Source organism: Ammodytes marinus, assembly GCF_949987685.1.
Source record: "Ammodytes marinus genome assembly, chromosome: 5".
NCBI classification, from domain to species: Eukaryota; Metazoa; Chordata; class Actinopteri; order Uranoscopiformes; family Ammodytidae; genus Ammodytes; species Ammodytes marinus.
The window spans coordinates 13,238,839-13,251,718 of NC_137234.1; the positions used below are offsets into that span (position 1 = coordinate 13,238,839).

The 12,880-nt window shown below is 38.6% G+C and overlaps 1 protein-coding gene across 1 annotated transcript; it reads left to right on the forward strand.

Annotated features, from left to right (window-relative positions):
- Positions 1-904: 904 nt before the first annotated feature.
- LOC307250149 (uncharacterized protein) lies at positions 905-12,873 on the forward strand. Its single transcript, XM_080027122.1, has 25 exons — positions 905-1,254; positions 1,897-1,948; positions 2,052-2,069; positions 2,147-2,218; positions 2,660-2,752; positions 3,175-3,285; positions 3,646-3,723; positions 4,683-4,763; positions 5,009-5,098; positions 5,181-5,261; positions 5,532-5,600; positions 5,705-5,788; positions 6,293-6,385; positions 6,475-6,549; positions 6,821-6,889; positions 7,035-7,124; positions 7,238-7,318; positions 10,570-10,635; positions 10,792-10,881; positions 10,980-11,063; positions 11,148-11,222; positions 11,311-11,379; positions 11,529-11,654; positions 11,743-11,893; positions 11,986-12,873. The coding sequence occupies exons 1-25, from the start codon at positions 925-927 to the stop codon at positions 12,470-12,472; spliced, it is 2,715 nt and encodes a 904-aa protein (XP_079883248.1). The 5' UTR covers positions 905-924; the 3' UTR covers positions 12,473-12,873.
- The last annotated feature ends 7 nt before the right edge of the window (positions 12,874-12,880 follow it).

Below are 12,880 nucleotides of genomic sequence, written 5' to 3' on the forward strand. Positions count from 1 at the left end.
TCTTTACAACTACCTAAAACCTGGAAGTTTCAAAGATTTAATTCAGAAATAGGTAACAGTGTTGCGATTCTTGAAAAAAATTAGCATGGATAAAAAAAAAAAAAAAGTGAAACTGTTCATGCAGAGGTTGTGGGCCTATAATGAGCTGTCTTTCAAGCCCAGTACATTTGAATAGCTGGTATGCTGTTGATCAAGATGCTGGCCTCACTTTTAGGAGTTTGGGTGGGGGGGCTTTTATCCCAAGTTGGCTCAAAAAGGGTATTTTCCTCATTGTAGTAGAGACCCAACTAGGTAATTAGAACTCTTTGGAAACAGAGAAACCTTATTGTTAGTTGTCAATCAAACACAAGTGGATAAAAAGTATGTCACTGGAAATGCATAAAAAGATTAATAAAACTCGTGATAACCCATTTATTAAATTTCAGTAAACACTCCCACGCAAATCCACAGAAACCACCGTTTCTGTTCTGTTACTGGAAGCGCTCTGAGAGCTCTTTTGTAGATCCGAAGAATGTTTCCCTTGTTCACAATGTTATTTACTCCACTTCCATGTCATTTTGTGTAGGATGGTGCTGGCGACAATGTTGAGAAGAAGAGCACCAGAACTTCTAGAAGCACGACACTGTCTGCAGGATGCATCATTCTGGAACTATGTCAGTTATTAGCTGATCTAAATCTACTAGGCCCTATACAGATTTCCACTGTTCCCCAGATGCTTGTTGTTGCGCAATGAGTAATGTGGTTCCCATTGTAGCTACAGACGGATTGTGACATGTTTATTCCTCACTCACAGCTTACAGCGTAGTTCCCCTCTCTGACGTCTCATCTGCTGGCATGCGTTCAGATATGTGCTGTATGTGCTTGTGAATTTCAGAGCCCACGGATCACTCACTCTGCAGTCAGTGGAGGAACCAGGGCACAAACATGAAGGAGGGGAGTGGAGTTTGTTCTGCGTGGAAAGCTCTGGTGATGGTGGGACTGTGTGTGCTGCTGCTGCTGAGTTTAGCGTCTTTAGGCTTTCTGCTAGTGCGACAGACAGAGCTGACGGCCGAGCTGGTGAGGTTGGACGCCCAGATGCAGGAGCTGTCGCAGAGCTGCAGGCTGCAGGCACGGATCCTGCCCGCAGAGCCCGGAGAGGAGGCTGCTGGAGAACTGAAGAGGCTCCATCGCAGCAGGAGACACCAGGAGAGAAACCCAAGACAAAGCCAAGACGAGAAGGAAACACTGATGCTGACGACATACTCTCTGATCCCCGTAAGGCTGGAATGTGGGCTCTTTTTATGAAAATTTTTAAATAGCTGATTTTGTACTCTGCTTCTGTTTTTTTTAAGTAGATGTATGAACTTCTGATTGTGGTGGAACAGGGAAGCAACCAACAACTCTTAGCTGTCATCTTTGATAGAAACGTTTCCTCACTTTTTCCCTTTTGGGATAAGAAGCATGTTAAGAATCCTAGAGTCTGTTGCAGAGATTAAGGAGTATGCTGGTTTTCCACTGAGTGTTGCTTTGATAAACACTCTGAGCAGTGGAGCGTGACTGCTGCCTGCTCCTCCCCTCGACTTTACTCACACCTGCTGGCGTTTCTTCAGAGGGCGCCACTGGGCCCCATGTTTGTCAACACAATTATAACTATTACTAAAATAAAGTCAAAAGTCTCATTTTATAATGAATAATGATTAGGAGTGCGACCATTTGTATTTTAAATGTTTCATAAATGTCATGTTTTTCTGGATTCTTGAATACTGAGAAAACAAGAAAACATTTATGTTTAAGAAGCTGGACATTATAGAAATTATTGGCTTAAAAAATTATAATAAGCACATTTTTTTGCCGGTTAATATTGTGTCAGATGAGTAATGTACAGATGTCTTTGACTTCACTTTCTGTTTTTTTTAGGTCAAAGCATTCATAGAACTTTGTAACAGCTCCAGAGGACTTTGTTTAACAGGTTTGTTTCATAAATATTCTCCATTCTCCATTGTCATTTATGGTCTCTGGTGCTTTTTTTCGACTAGTGTAAAATATTCTGTAATTTATTTTATTTTCCCCAGGTCCACCTGGACCACCAGGTAAAAAAAACCTTAATTAGCTGCATCAATTACATAGACTAAGTTGAATGTGTTACTACAGTTCTTCTGCCTATTAGGTTTGCCTGGTAGAGCTGGTGCACCTGGACCACAGGGTGTGCCTGGGCCGGAGGGGAGACGAGGAAAGAGAGGTGAGACATCTTTTTATAATATGGGACTTATCCTAGATGAAGATGAATGTACTCCGAAAGAGAAGTATATCACTAGTTTCAAACATTGTTCAGCTTTCGTTTCAATTACATGAGAATCCCCGTCACTGTTCACTTTTTCTATAGCTATCACATTAGAAACATATGCGATTGATTAATATGTATGTTAATTGGACTGATTTCACCTGACTCATGTCTGTTTGTTGTTTGTTTTGAACTGTTTGAGCAACAGTTAAACACTGTGGACAATGTTTTTATCTTTGACTCATTCACTGAGATCCGCTCAGTCGTATTCAACACAAGAGAAAAGTGTTAGGTCATCTGTCGAACAAATTTCACAGTACTGCAATAAACACATGATAATCCTATTTTTAGTTTAGGTTCTTATTTTGTTAACTAATAAAAACACTTGCCAATGACTAGGACTCCGTGGTGAAAAGGGGGAACCAGGGCCCAAAGGAGACTCTTGGCCTCCGCGTCTGAAAGGCGAAACCTACAATGACATTCTCCGTCAGGGTGAGACATGACATCATTAAACCTGATATGAATGATGTGATTAACAGACTGCGTCCAAAATGTACTTAAGATTACATCAGGAAAGCTGAGAGCTCATTTCTTATCGTAGTTTTCTGTTATATTATTGGGACAAACATGACTTTGTTCACTGGTGAGGTTCCAAGAAAAGCAAATGGGCCACTATGGTTTGTTCAACACATGTATCCTGTGGTAGGATGTAACAACCAAACTGAACCACCACTTTTGTGAACAAATCACCAAATATAGTTGGTCAAATGTATTATTTTCTTATAATTTGGAAAATTCAATTGGTTTTAGACACTGGTGCTTTCCTGTTGTTCTTATGTTGATGTTGTTATTTCTCTGAGTATTTTTAAGCTAGTCAGTTTTAAATGTAGCTACTGTATGTTTATATTCTAAAGGTCCTCCTGGTCCAAGGGGTCCGCCTGGCCCACCATGTCCTGCTTGTTGTTCTAATGAAGTTACAAACGAGACCGTCAGAGAACAAATCCATCAGACCAACATGTTGATGGGTGAGAAGTGAACATCATTTCATTTGTCAGATATCCCAGGAAAGTGACACAAAGTCATGAATTTGAAAATATAAACGATAAAAACATCCATAGAAACACAAATCTCATGCACTGGGACACGATCAATCTGCAAATCTGTCATTGATTGTAGCCAGGATTTTAGAGATAATAAATCCAATGTCAGACAAAAAAAAAATCTGGTTATTATATTTTTAGGCTTTTGGTTTATTCATTGACTTTTATATGAATTTAAGAATATTTTAACATGATTTAAGAATCTCTCAGTATTTAAGCTTTTAAAAATGAAAACAATCACATAAGTTATCCCTTCCTTTTCTGCTCCGTATTCCACATGGATAGATTCATCTTTGACCAGAAACGACTTCAATGAAACCGACACAGAGAACAGAAACAGATCCCCAACAAACAAGACATACGGTAATGCATATAGTGTGCAACAATTATATGACTTTATTATTTAGATCAGGGGTGTCCAAACTACGGCACGCGGCCCGCTTTTTATTGGCCCGCGGCCGATTTAAAAAATATAATGCAATATGGCCCTTTGAAAAAGAAAAAAAAAATTATTTTTTTATTTTTTGTATTTCTTAGTTAACCCACTAGTGCAGGGGTGTCAAAACTGATTGATTGGCCCTTGGCACATTTTAAAAATATAATGTAATATGGCCCTTTTAATTTTTAAATAATCTAAATGCACTCATTATATTACAGAGAAATATGTCCCATAAAAGAAAAAGAGCACCAAGGCCATCCCAGAGGACCCTGCATAATATTTTAATTTAAATTAATATTATTATGGAAAATCCACGTGTCCTTCTCCAATAGCTTCTAATTCATCTGACAGTGTTTACATTTTTTTTCATACAAAATTCTTCAGCTTTAGCCTCTTAATTTCCCTCTCAAAGTGCACCAGATTCATGCATTTCACTTTAAAAACTTAAAAAAATCTCTCGGGGGGGCATACCCCCCTTGGAGGGGCGGGATCTCGGCTGGCTACTATTTTCACCAAGCTGGACATTAGACGTAAAAGCAGAAAACACTGGGTGTATTAATGGCATTTAACAAGAGGGGGGATGTATCTTTTTAATGTGCAAGTAAAGTGTTGCCGTGAAGAAGGATTACAATTTACGAAGACACTATGAAACTAAACATCAGAGCAGCTACATGTCCTGATAAATGTGTTATTTTTGCAAAGTGGCCCGGCCCTTCGTAGATTTTTCTGTATGTGGCCCTCAGTGAAAAAAGTTTGGACACCCCTGATTTAGATTATAGGTGTTTGAGACTTTCAAGGTCCTCTGTAATGTTATATAATAAAACATGATGCCTGTACTATATCCTGCATTTACACCTCCCCCCCCCCCCCCCTCCACACACAGATTCTCCGACACCACATCCACCAGACAATAACAGAGATGTTACTGACTCCATAACACATTCAGAAACAAGTACAGGATCTGGTGAGCGACTGTTCTGACTTTTTTGATCATGTAAAAAAAACGTGTGACCAAGTAGGGAGAGTGTTTTTCCAAAAGCTCTATTTCTTAAACAGTTTATTTCAGATCCAAAGTAATTGTTGCCAGGGATGCATCACATCCTAAAATAAACACACATATTTTATTTGGAGACATTACTGTCAAGGCCTCACTTTGAGTAAAAAGTGGCACAACTCACCCCACTCTCCCTACTGTTTTTCTTTTTCTAGAGTCTGTTTGGGTTCGTCTAGAGTATGGCAATGAAACCTTAAATGATACCACAGAAATATTTACAGAGGCACCAATTCAGCTTTTAACAGGTATTAACTTTGTTTTGATAAGTAAAATTGTCCCTATTAAAATTATTTGTATTCATATATAATGTCTCTTTTAATTTTACAGCTATTCTTCCTCCAGACCGGATTGAAAACAATGACACCTTCAATGGAAGCAGAAATATTAATGGAGCCCTCGTGAAAAGTGGTAAAAATAAAAACCAGTCTTATTGTATACTGTTCTGTTATCAGTATTGAACTTTTCACTTGTTTGTTGTGTATATACAATCGAGTTAACATCAATTTGAAGAGGCAGGAAGACATTTATTCACAGATATCTAGTGATTTAAATGTATTCCACAGTTGTTAACACTCTTCTACCATTATGCTTGTTTGAGAATATATATTGTATGACCACACACTGCCTGATTCAGTTTGAAAAATGTGTGGTTTTAAATTCTATTTTCAACATCCACAGAGCTTTCATCACCTCATCCAGACTACAGACTTGAAACCAGCACAGAGGCATCAATTAACTTATTAACAGGTGGGGAATAGTGGGACTCATTGAAATTTTTTTTGCTCAGACGAATTTTAACTAAACTTCTTACCATGCTTATGTTTTTAAATCAAACCTTTCTCTTTCTACAGTGTTACAAACACGACAACCAGCTCGTGAAGGCGTTTTTTATGTTACTGACTCTGAGAATCATGAGGAAACAGATAAGGAATCTGGTAAGCAACTCATCTTCTGTGACAAACCTCTACTGATTTTATTTTTAATTTTTTTGCTCAATAGGGATTTCCGTTTCATTACCAAAAGCTTGATTTATTTCACAAAAGATAGAGATATGGATATGGAGATATCAAATAGGGCTTATGACAAAAATATAATTAATTATTGATTTTGCAAAGGTTAAGTTAGCACCCATTATCATGCATCATTACACTACTATAAACAAAGTGTGGAAATGTAGTCATTGTGTAACTGATTGCACAACAAAAATAACATTCTGATGCAAAATGTCATGAGCAACACTAAACAATCCAAAGTCAGATCTTTAAAAAATAGCTCATAATTAAAAAAAAAAATTCAATACCTTTCCTCTCCACAGGTCAACACCTATTATTTACTATCTATGGTCAACACTGATTATTGACCTCTTCTGGTTGAAACTACGCCACATCAGCCACTGTTCTGTATTTACATGTTAAACCTAATTCCGTTTTATCTTGTAGAAAAAGCATTATTTCATAAAGACTTCAGCCTTGACACTCTGAATGACTCAAACGCAGAGAATGTTACAGATGGACCAACACAATTACTAACGGGTAGGAAACCTTCGTTTTGAATTAAGAGTAAAGTAAGTGATCATAACTTTATATAATCAATTATGTATAACGTTTAATTACTTTTTCAGCCACACTTTCTAAGGACCAAAATGGTGAGGCCTTCAATAAAGGTGGAACCATTATTGATACAACCATGGGAAGTGGTAAGAAACGGTTGGCATTTTTATATCTATAGATAGATGTATTTCTTACTGGTTATATTGGCAACAAACAGAATAAAAATCCAACAACATTTGTCAACTTGCTACTTTTTATTCAAACTGTTATTAGATTATAATGACATCTGATACATATAAAGGGAATAGTAATATTAATATTTGGACTAGTTACAATAACAATTTAAGTCCTCAAATTATACATTTTTAATTAATAGGAAAGTGTACATTATATACTTTCTTCTTGTTATTTCCTTAGACTCCTCCTATTCCAACCAGAACAACAGCGAGCTACATTTGACAAGCAACGAGAGACAGACACAAATTGGCGAGTACACTTTGTGAATTTAAGCTTCATCACAGTAGCAATAAATAACATGTGTTACTGCATGATTTTTATTACATGCGGTTTGTGAATGAAGAAAGTTTTAATCAAATTTAATATCAGCATCATCTGTTCTTTCTCTCTGCAGAATATCCAAAACCACGTCCAACTGGCGACTACAGAGATGGCTCCAATGTTACTGACTCCAAGAAAGTTCGACACACAAAAATGGAATCTGGTAAAAACAAAACAAAACAAAAACATTTTAGCAGCAGGCAGACTGTAAAGACAAACCTTACCCTTGACTGTATCAAGAAAACACTTTAAACCCAATATGTTCTTATTTTCTAGTATTTCATCGGGACGACAGCCACAGCATCTTGAACGATACACAAAGAGAGAACGCTACAGAGGCAGCAGTTAAATTACTAGGTAGGAAATACTCTGTTTTGAATTATGACCATAACTAGTATTTTTTTTCTATTTTCTGACCAAAACAGTAACACTTCCTATAACAGTAGAAACATTAGCTATACACCATTGAAAAAAGGTTAAAAAAACTCTCTTAGAAAAACTGTTTTGTATCAGCTTTGGGGAAAAAAATTTAACTTTAATTTCCTGTAGTTTTCCCTCAAAAGCCAGTCATCTTACTCAATAAACTGATTTGAAAAAAAAAATTATTTTAATTGTCAATGAAATACATTAGCTTAGGTGGGATGTATATTTATAGATGGATGTACAACATATCTCTTTCTGGTTATGTTGGCAGCAAACAGAATAAACATCCAACAACAACGGCTACTGTTTATTTAAACAGGTATAAGATCATAATTACACTTTTGTACAGTTTAAGTGATTAAGGACCCATGGTGACACCCACGTAACACACACTTTGAATGTCCTACAATCTTCCTTATACAGCTTTTTTGTTGACTTTTACTCATTAAGTCCCTAAGTGACATATACTCAACGTCCTGGTGTGGTGGTAATGTGACAGTCATGTGACTATGTCAGGAAATGACTTCCCAAAAATTGCATTGTGACATGTGCACACAAGTGAAGGACCCAGCTCATTTTAAAAATATTTTTTTTTGTTACTAAAGGTGAGTTTAAACCCATTTAACAATTATAATGCGTTAATAAGGTGTCCTTTATTACATTTAACTTAGTCCGACCATATTTCATGAACAAATTAATGTAGAACAAGTTAGGAAAATATCGCTGTGACGTATACGTCACATCGGGTTTTAGCCTTAAAATATTCTTGGAAATTCTGATGTGACATATTTGTCACAATAACAAGAATGGTAATAAGCCGCTCAATTAGCTACGCTGTTTCAATTATTTTTAATTAATATATGTTCTTTTGTGCAATTCAAAGTACATTTGAACATATATAATAAAAAAATAATTATAAATTATTATGTTATTGATCAAATATATTACAAAACTATTTTTGCATATCTGTAAATAAAACAAACACAATTCACTGTCCTATGCTGGTCCCATTTGAATGTAGTAGGCTAATTGTTTTATTTTTTCTTATGTATGACTGAGAATAAGCACTACACTGTTGAGAATGCACTTGAGATCATCATGGGAGATGAAAGTGAATTTGAAGGCTGCGACGACGATAGCTCGGATGAAGACTCAGATTACACTCCCAACAAAAAAGAAATGGAGAGGGAGTGGTGTGGCGATTCATACTCTAGTGAATCAAGTGATGCAGATAGATGAAGTGCCACAACCAAACACAACGGTTGAAGGAAAAAAACTATTTTCTTGGAGAAAAGCAGGCCTCCCCTGGCAGGCCTAGAGGGCGGGTCCCCTCAAGAAAGTATGTAGTGGGCTCAGGAACTGGACAGTGTTCGTGTGGTTGCTTGAGCGCCTTCAGGAGCTGGTAGCTAGCATGCTGGTTGCTGGAGGCCGGGGACTGGAGCTTGCTGCTGGAGGCAGAGGTCGACTCGGAAGCTGGAGAGCATTGTGGTAATGGAAGGCAATCCAAACTTGCCGGGGGCAGAGGCTTGAAGCTGGGGACCGGGGGCAGAGGCTTGTAGCTGGGGACCGGGGGCAGAGGCTTGTAGCTGGGGACCGGGGGCAGAGGCTTGTAGCTGGGGACCGGGGGCAGAGGCTTGTAGCTGGGGACCGGGGGCAGAGGCTTGTAGCTGGGGACCGGGGGCAGAGGCTTGTAGCTGGGGACCGGGGGCAGAGGCTTGTAGCTGGGGACCGGGGGCAGAGGCTTGTAGCTGGGGACCGGGGGCAGAGGCTTGTAGCTGGGGACCGGGGGCAGAGGCTTGTAGCTGGGGACCGGGGGCAGAGGCTTGTAGCTGGGGACCGGGGGCAGAGGCTTGTAGCTGGGGACCGGGGGCAGAGGCTTGTAGCTGGGGACCGGGGGCAGAGGCTTGTAGCTGGGGACCGGGGGCAGAGGCTTGTAGCTGGGGACCGGGGGCAGAGGCTTGTAGCTGGGGACCGGGGGCAGAGACTTGTAGCTGGGGACCGGGGGCAGAGGCTTGTAGCTGGGGACCGGGGGCAGAGGCTTGAAGCTGGGGACCGGGGGCAGAGGCTTGTAGCTGGGGACCGGGGGCAGAGGCTTGTAGCTGGAGACCAGGGGCAAAGGCTTGGGCTTGTGCTGGCAGCTGGGAGACAAACTCAGGAGGGTATAATAAGCCCTTTGCCCACTCTGGCAGGGACTCCCCAAGCCAAGGCTGTAGCTCCACAGCTTGGCGTGCCAGCGTCAAGGCTGCCTCTCGGTGGTCGAGTGTGGGGCCCTTCTCCCGGGCTTTCTTGAGGCAAGAAATGGTAAATGTTACCTCCTCAAGCTCGACCTCAAAAGATCTGTCTGCTGGGTCCATACTTGGTCTGAGTATTCTGTTACGGTGAGTGGCAGACAGGCAGGCAAGGAGGACTCAGATGCAGACAGTTTCACTAGAAGACTATTTATTCCTTCCAAAAACTCGCAAAAAGGCTAGGCACATGGAACACAGGGCCAGACTCACCAACAGGTACAATACTCAGACAGGGAACAAAGACACACAGGGAGTTATATACACACACAAGACAGGGCAGACAACGAGGGACAGGTGCAACACATTAGGGGAGGGAGCAGCAATCAAACAAGAGGGAAACTTGACAAGACATGGGGAGGAACAAGACAGACATACCAAAATAAAACAGGAAACACAGGGAACACCAAAACAAGACAAGACAAAGACAGACCATGACAACAGTATCCAATGAGGCAATGTTATGTGATTCTATTCAGTTTGCGCATTTTGTGACGTAAAACAAATCTTCAAAATAATTTGTTGTTAAACAGAACTGTTAAAGTCACAATATTGATATATGTTGTGGAAATGCAAATACAAATGCAAATGTAGGTTACTAAGCAGAAAAACTGTCATGTTGATTCATTTTAAAATAAGGAATACATTTACCATAAACGCCCAATGTGACATATTTGTCACATCACAGATCTTTGACATTATGGGGTAGTATTTGAAAAAAACTTCAGAAATGTGTTCTTTGTGGTCCACTTGGTCTGTGTTATATCCCCCATATTTTTCCTTTAAGGGGAAATGGGTGTGGGTTCTTATGGGTTAAAGTGTTTTTATTTATTTATTATTGTTTTGGACTAATATGTCACTTAAGAATATTTTATTTCTTTTAAATCATTATTTCTTTAGACTCTTCATATTCACACCAGAACAACAACCTAAACATTACTAGCGACGAGAGATGGACAAAAACTGGTGAGCAACTTTTTTTGTATTTAAGCTTGAACTTTTAGTAGTACTCTGCAATAAATAACTTGAGTTATTATTACCTTACCTTTTTGACATGCTGTTTGTGAATGAAGACTTTAAGTTTTAACCATATTTAATGTCTGCACAATCTTTTCTCTGCAGAATCTCCAACACCACGTCCAACGGTCGACCACAGAGATGGCTCCAATGTTACTGACTTCAAGAAACTTCTAGAAACAGAAATGGAATCTGGTGAAAAAATATTTTCCCAGCACAAAGACTGTAAAGATGAACCTAACTTTGATTGTATCAAGAAAACATGTGAACCAGATTACTTTCTTATTTTTTAGAGTTTCATCGGGACGACAGCAATCGCCCCTTGAACAATACCAAAAGAGAGAACGCTACAGAAGCAGCAGTTCAATTATTAACAGGTAGGAAACAATCTTTTCTGAATTATGAGTTAAACTAGTGACCGTAACTTTAAAACATATACATCGTTTTATTTTAATTTACAGTTCCAGTTTCTGCAGACCAAAACAGTGACACCTTCAATAACAGTGAAAGCATTTTTGATACACCTATGAAAACTGGTAAAAAAAAACAATACTGTCTCTTATTCACACTATATTTTTAAGATTTGTGAGAATATGAAAAGCCCTTTCCTTCCTTTGTTGTTAGACTCTTCATATAGTATCCAGATCAACAACAAGATCAATGTGACAACCAATGAGAAAGAGACAAAAGCTGGTTAGAACATCTATCTATCTATCTATCTATCTATCTATCTATCTATCTATCTATCTATCTATCTATCTATCTATCTATCTATCTATCTATCTATTTATCTATCTATCTATTATAACTAATAAATATACTGTATATTCTCATTATTTTAGAGTGCAGTATCAAAGCTATAAAATGTTCGGATAAAGCCACCAAAATGCAAAGCACTTTTGGAGTTTGCATGTCCGATGCGTCCCAGTTGGATGGAGGTCGATACTGGCTCACCGATCATTTTTCAGGTGATTTTTAGCGACCACAAGTCGAACATTTGTGACAAAAGGTTTGTGAGTTATTGTGGATTGAACATTGAATCGTTTCTTGCCCCAGGTCGACTTTTGGTGGAGCACAGGAACATTTCTACATCTCACAATACAAGCGTGAGAGTAATAAACGTCGGGACATTTTACCAGGGCTGTGGTCACGTTGTCTACAAGCAGTCCTTTTACTTCCACAAAGCAGGAACAAAAACACTTATAAAGTAAGTGGTTTGTTAATTTATTATCTTAGTAGCTCATTCATTCTGATATTTCTGGTGCTTAACTTAACCATGATGAATATTTTTTTTTACAGATTTAACCTGAACACTAAGAAGACCAACACTCTGATCATGGCACACAGCAAATATCACAGCCTGAATTATCTTTTCCACAACTCAAAGACGTATTTCAAGTTTGCAGTGGATGAAAATGGACTGTGGGTCATTTTTGCATCAGATACAAATGATGATACAATGGTTGCAAAGCTTGACCCTGACACATTCTCTGTGGAATCCGTCATTAACACTCACTACCCTACAGCTAAAGCAGGAAATGCTTTCATTGTATGTGGGTTGCTTTATTTTACAGATGACACAGACAGAAGGGTTACATATGCCTTTGACTTAAAAAAAGAGACTCATTTGGATGCAAGTTTGGATTTACGGTTGCCTAATGGCATCTTGGCCATGCTGTCGTATTATCCCAATGGAAGGCTTTTGTATATGTGGGAAAACAGCAGCATGAAAACCTGCAAAGTTAAACTCAAACTGACCAAAAAGAACGACCAAAAAACATTGTAAATTGAGCAATAAAATGTGTTTTTTTTATCTAAGTTGTTTTACCTGATTATCTTGATACACAGTACATTTTGACACAAGAGGAAGTTGCTGGAAAGGGTTTATTAGATCACACTGGATATAATTTGATATTGACTACTGATGATCTACTGATTCCAAGAGAACACAATGCTGGATTTACACAGCATGACACAATTCATATTAATGGGAAATTTGGATTTGGTTTCACAGAGAAAATATACTTTTGTTGAGATTCACATTGTTAAACAATCTGATTGTGTATTTTTGCAAATAATATAAATAAAAGAGTATATCCACTGTTATGTGACAAAATGGTTTTACCCAACTATATAACTATTCATTGTTTGAATTACTTTTTCAATTTTGGGCAATAAAGATTATATATAGGCT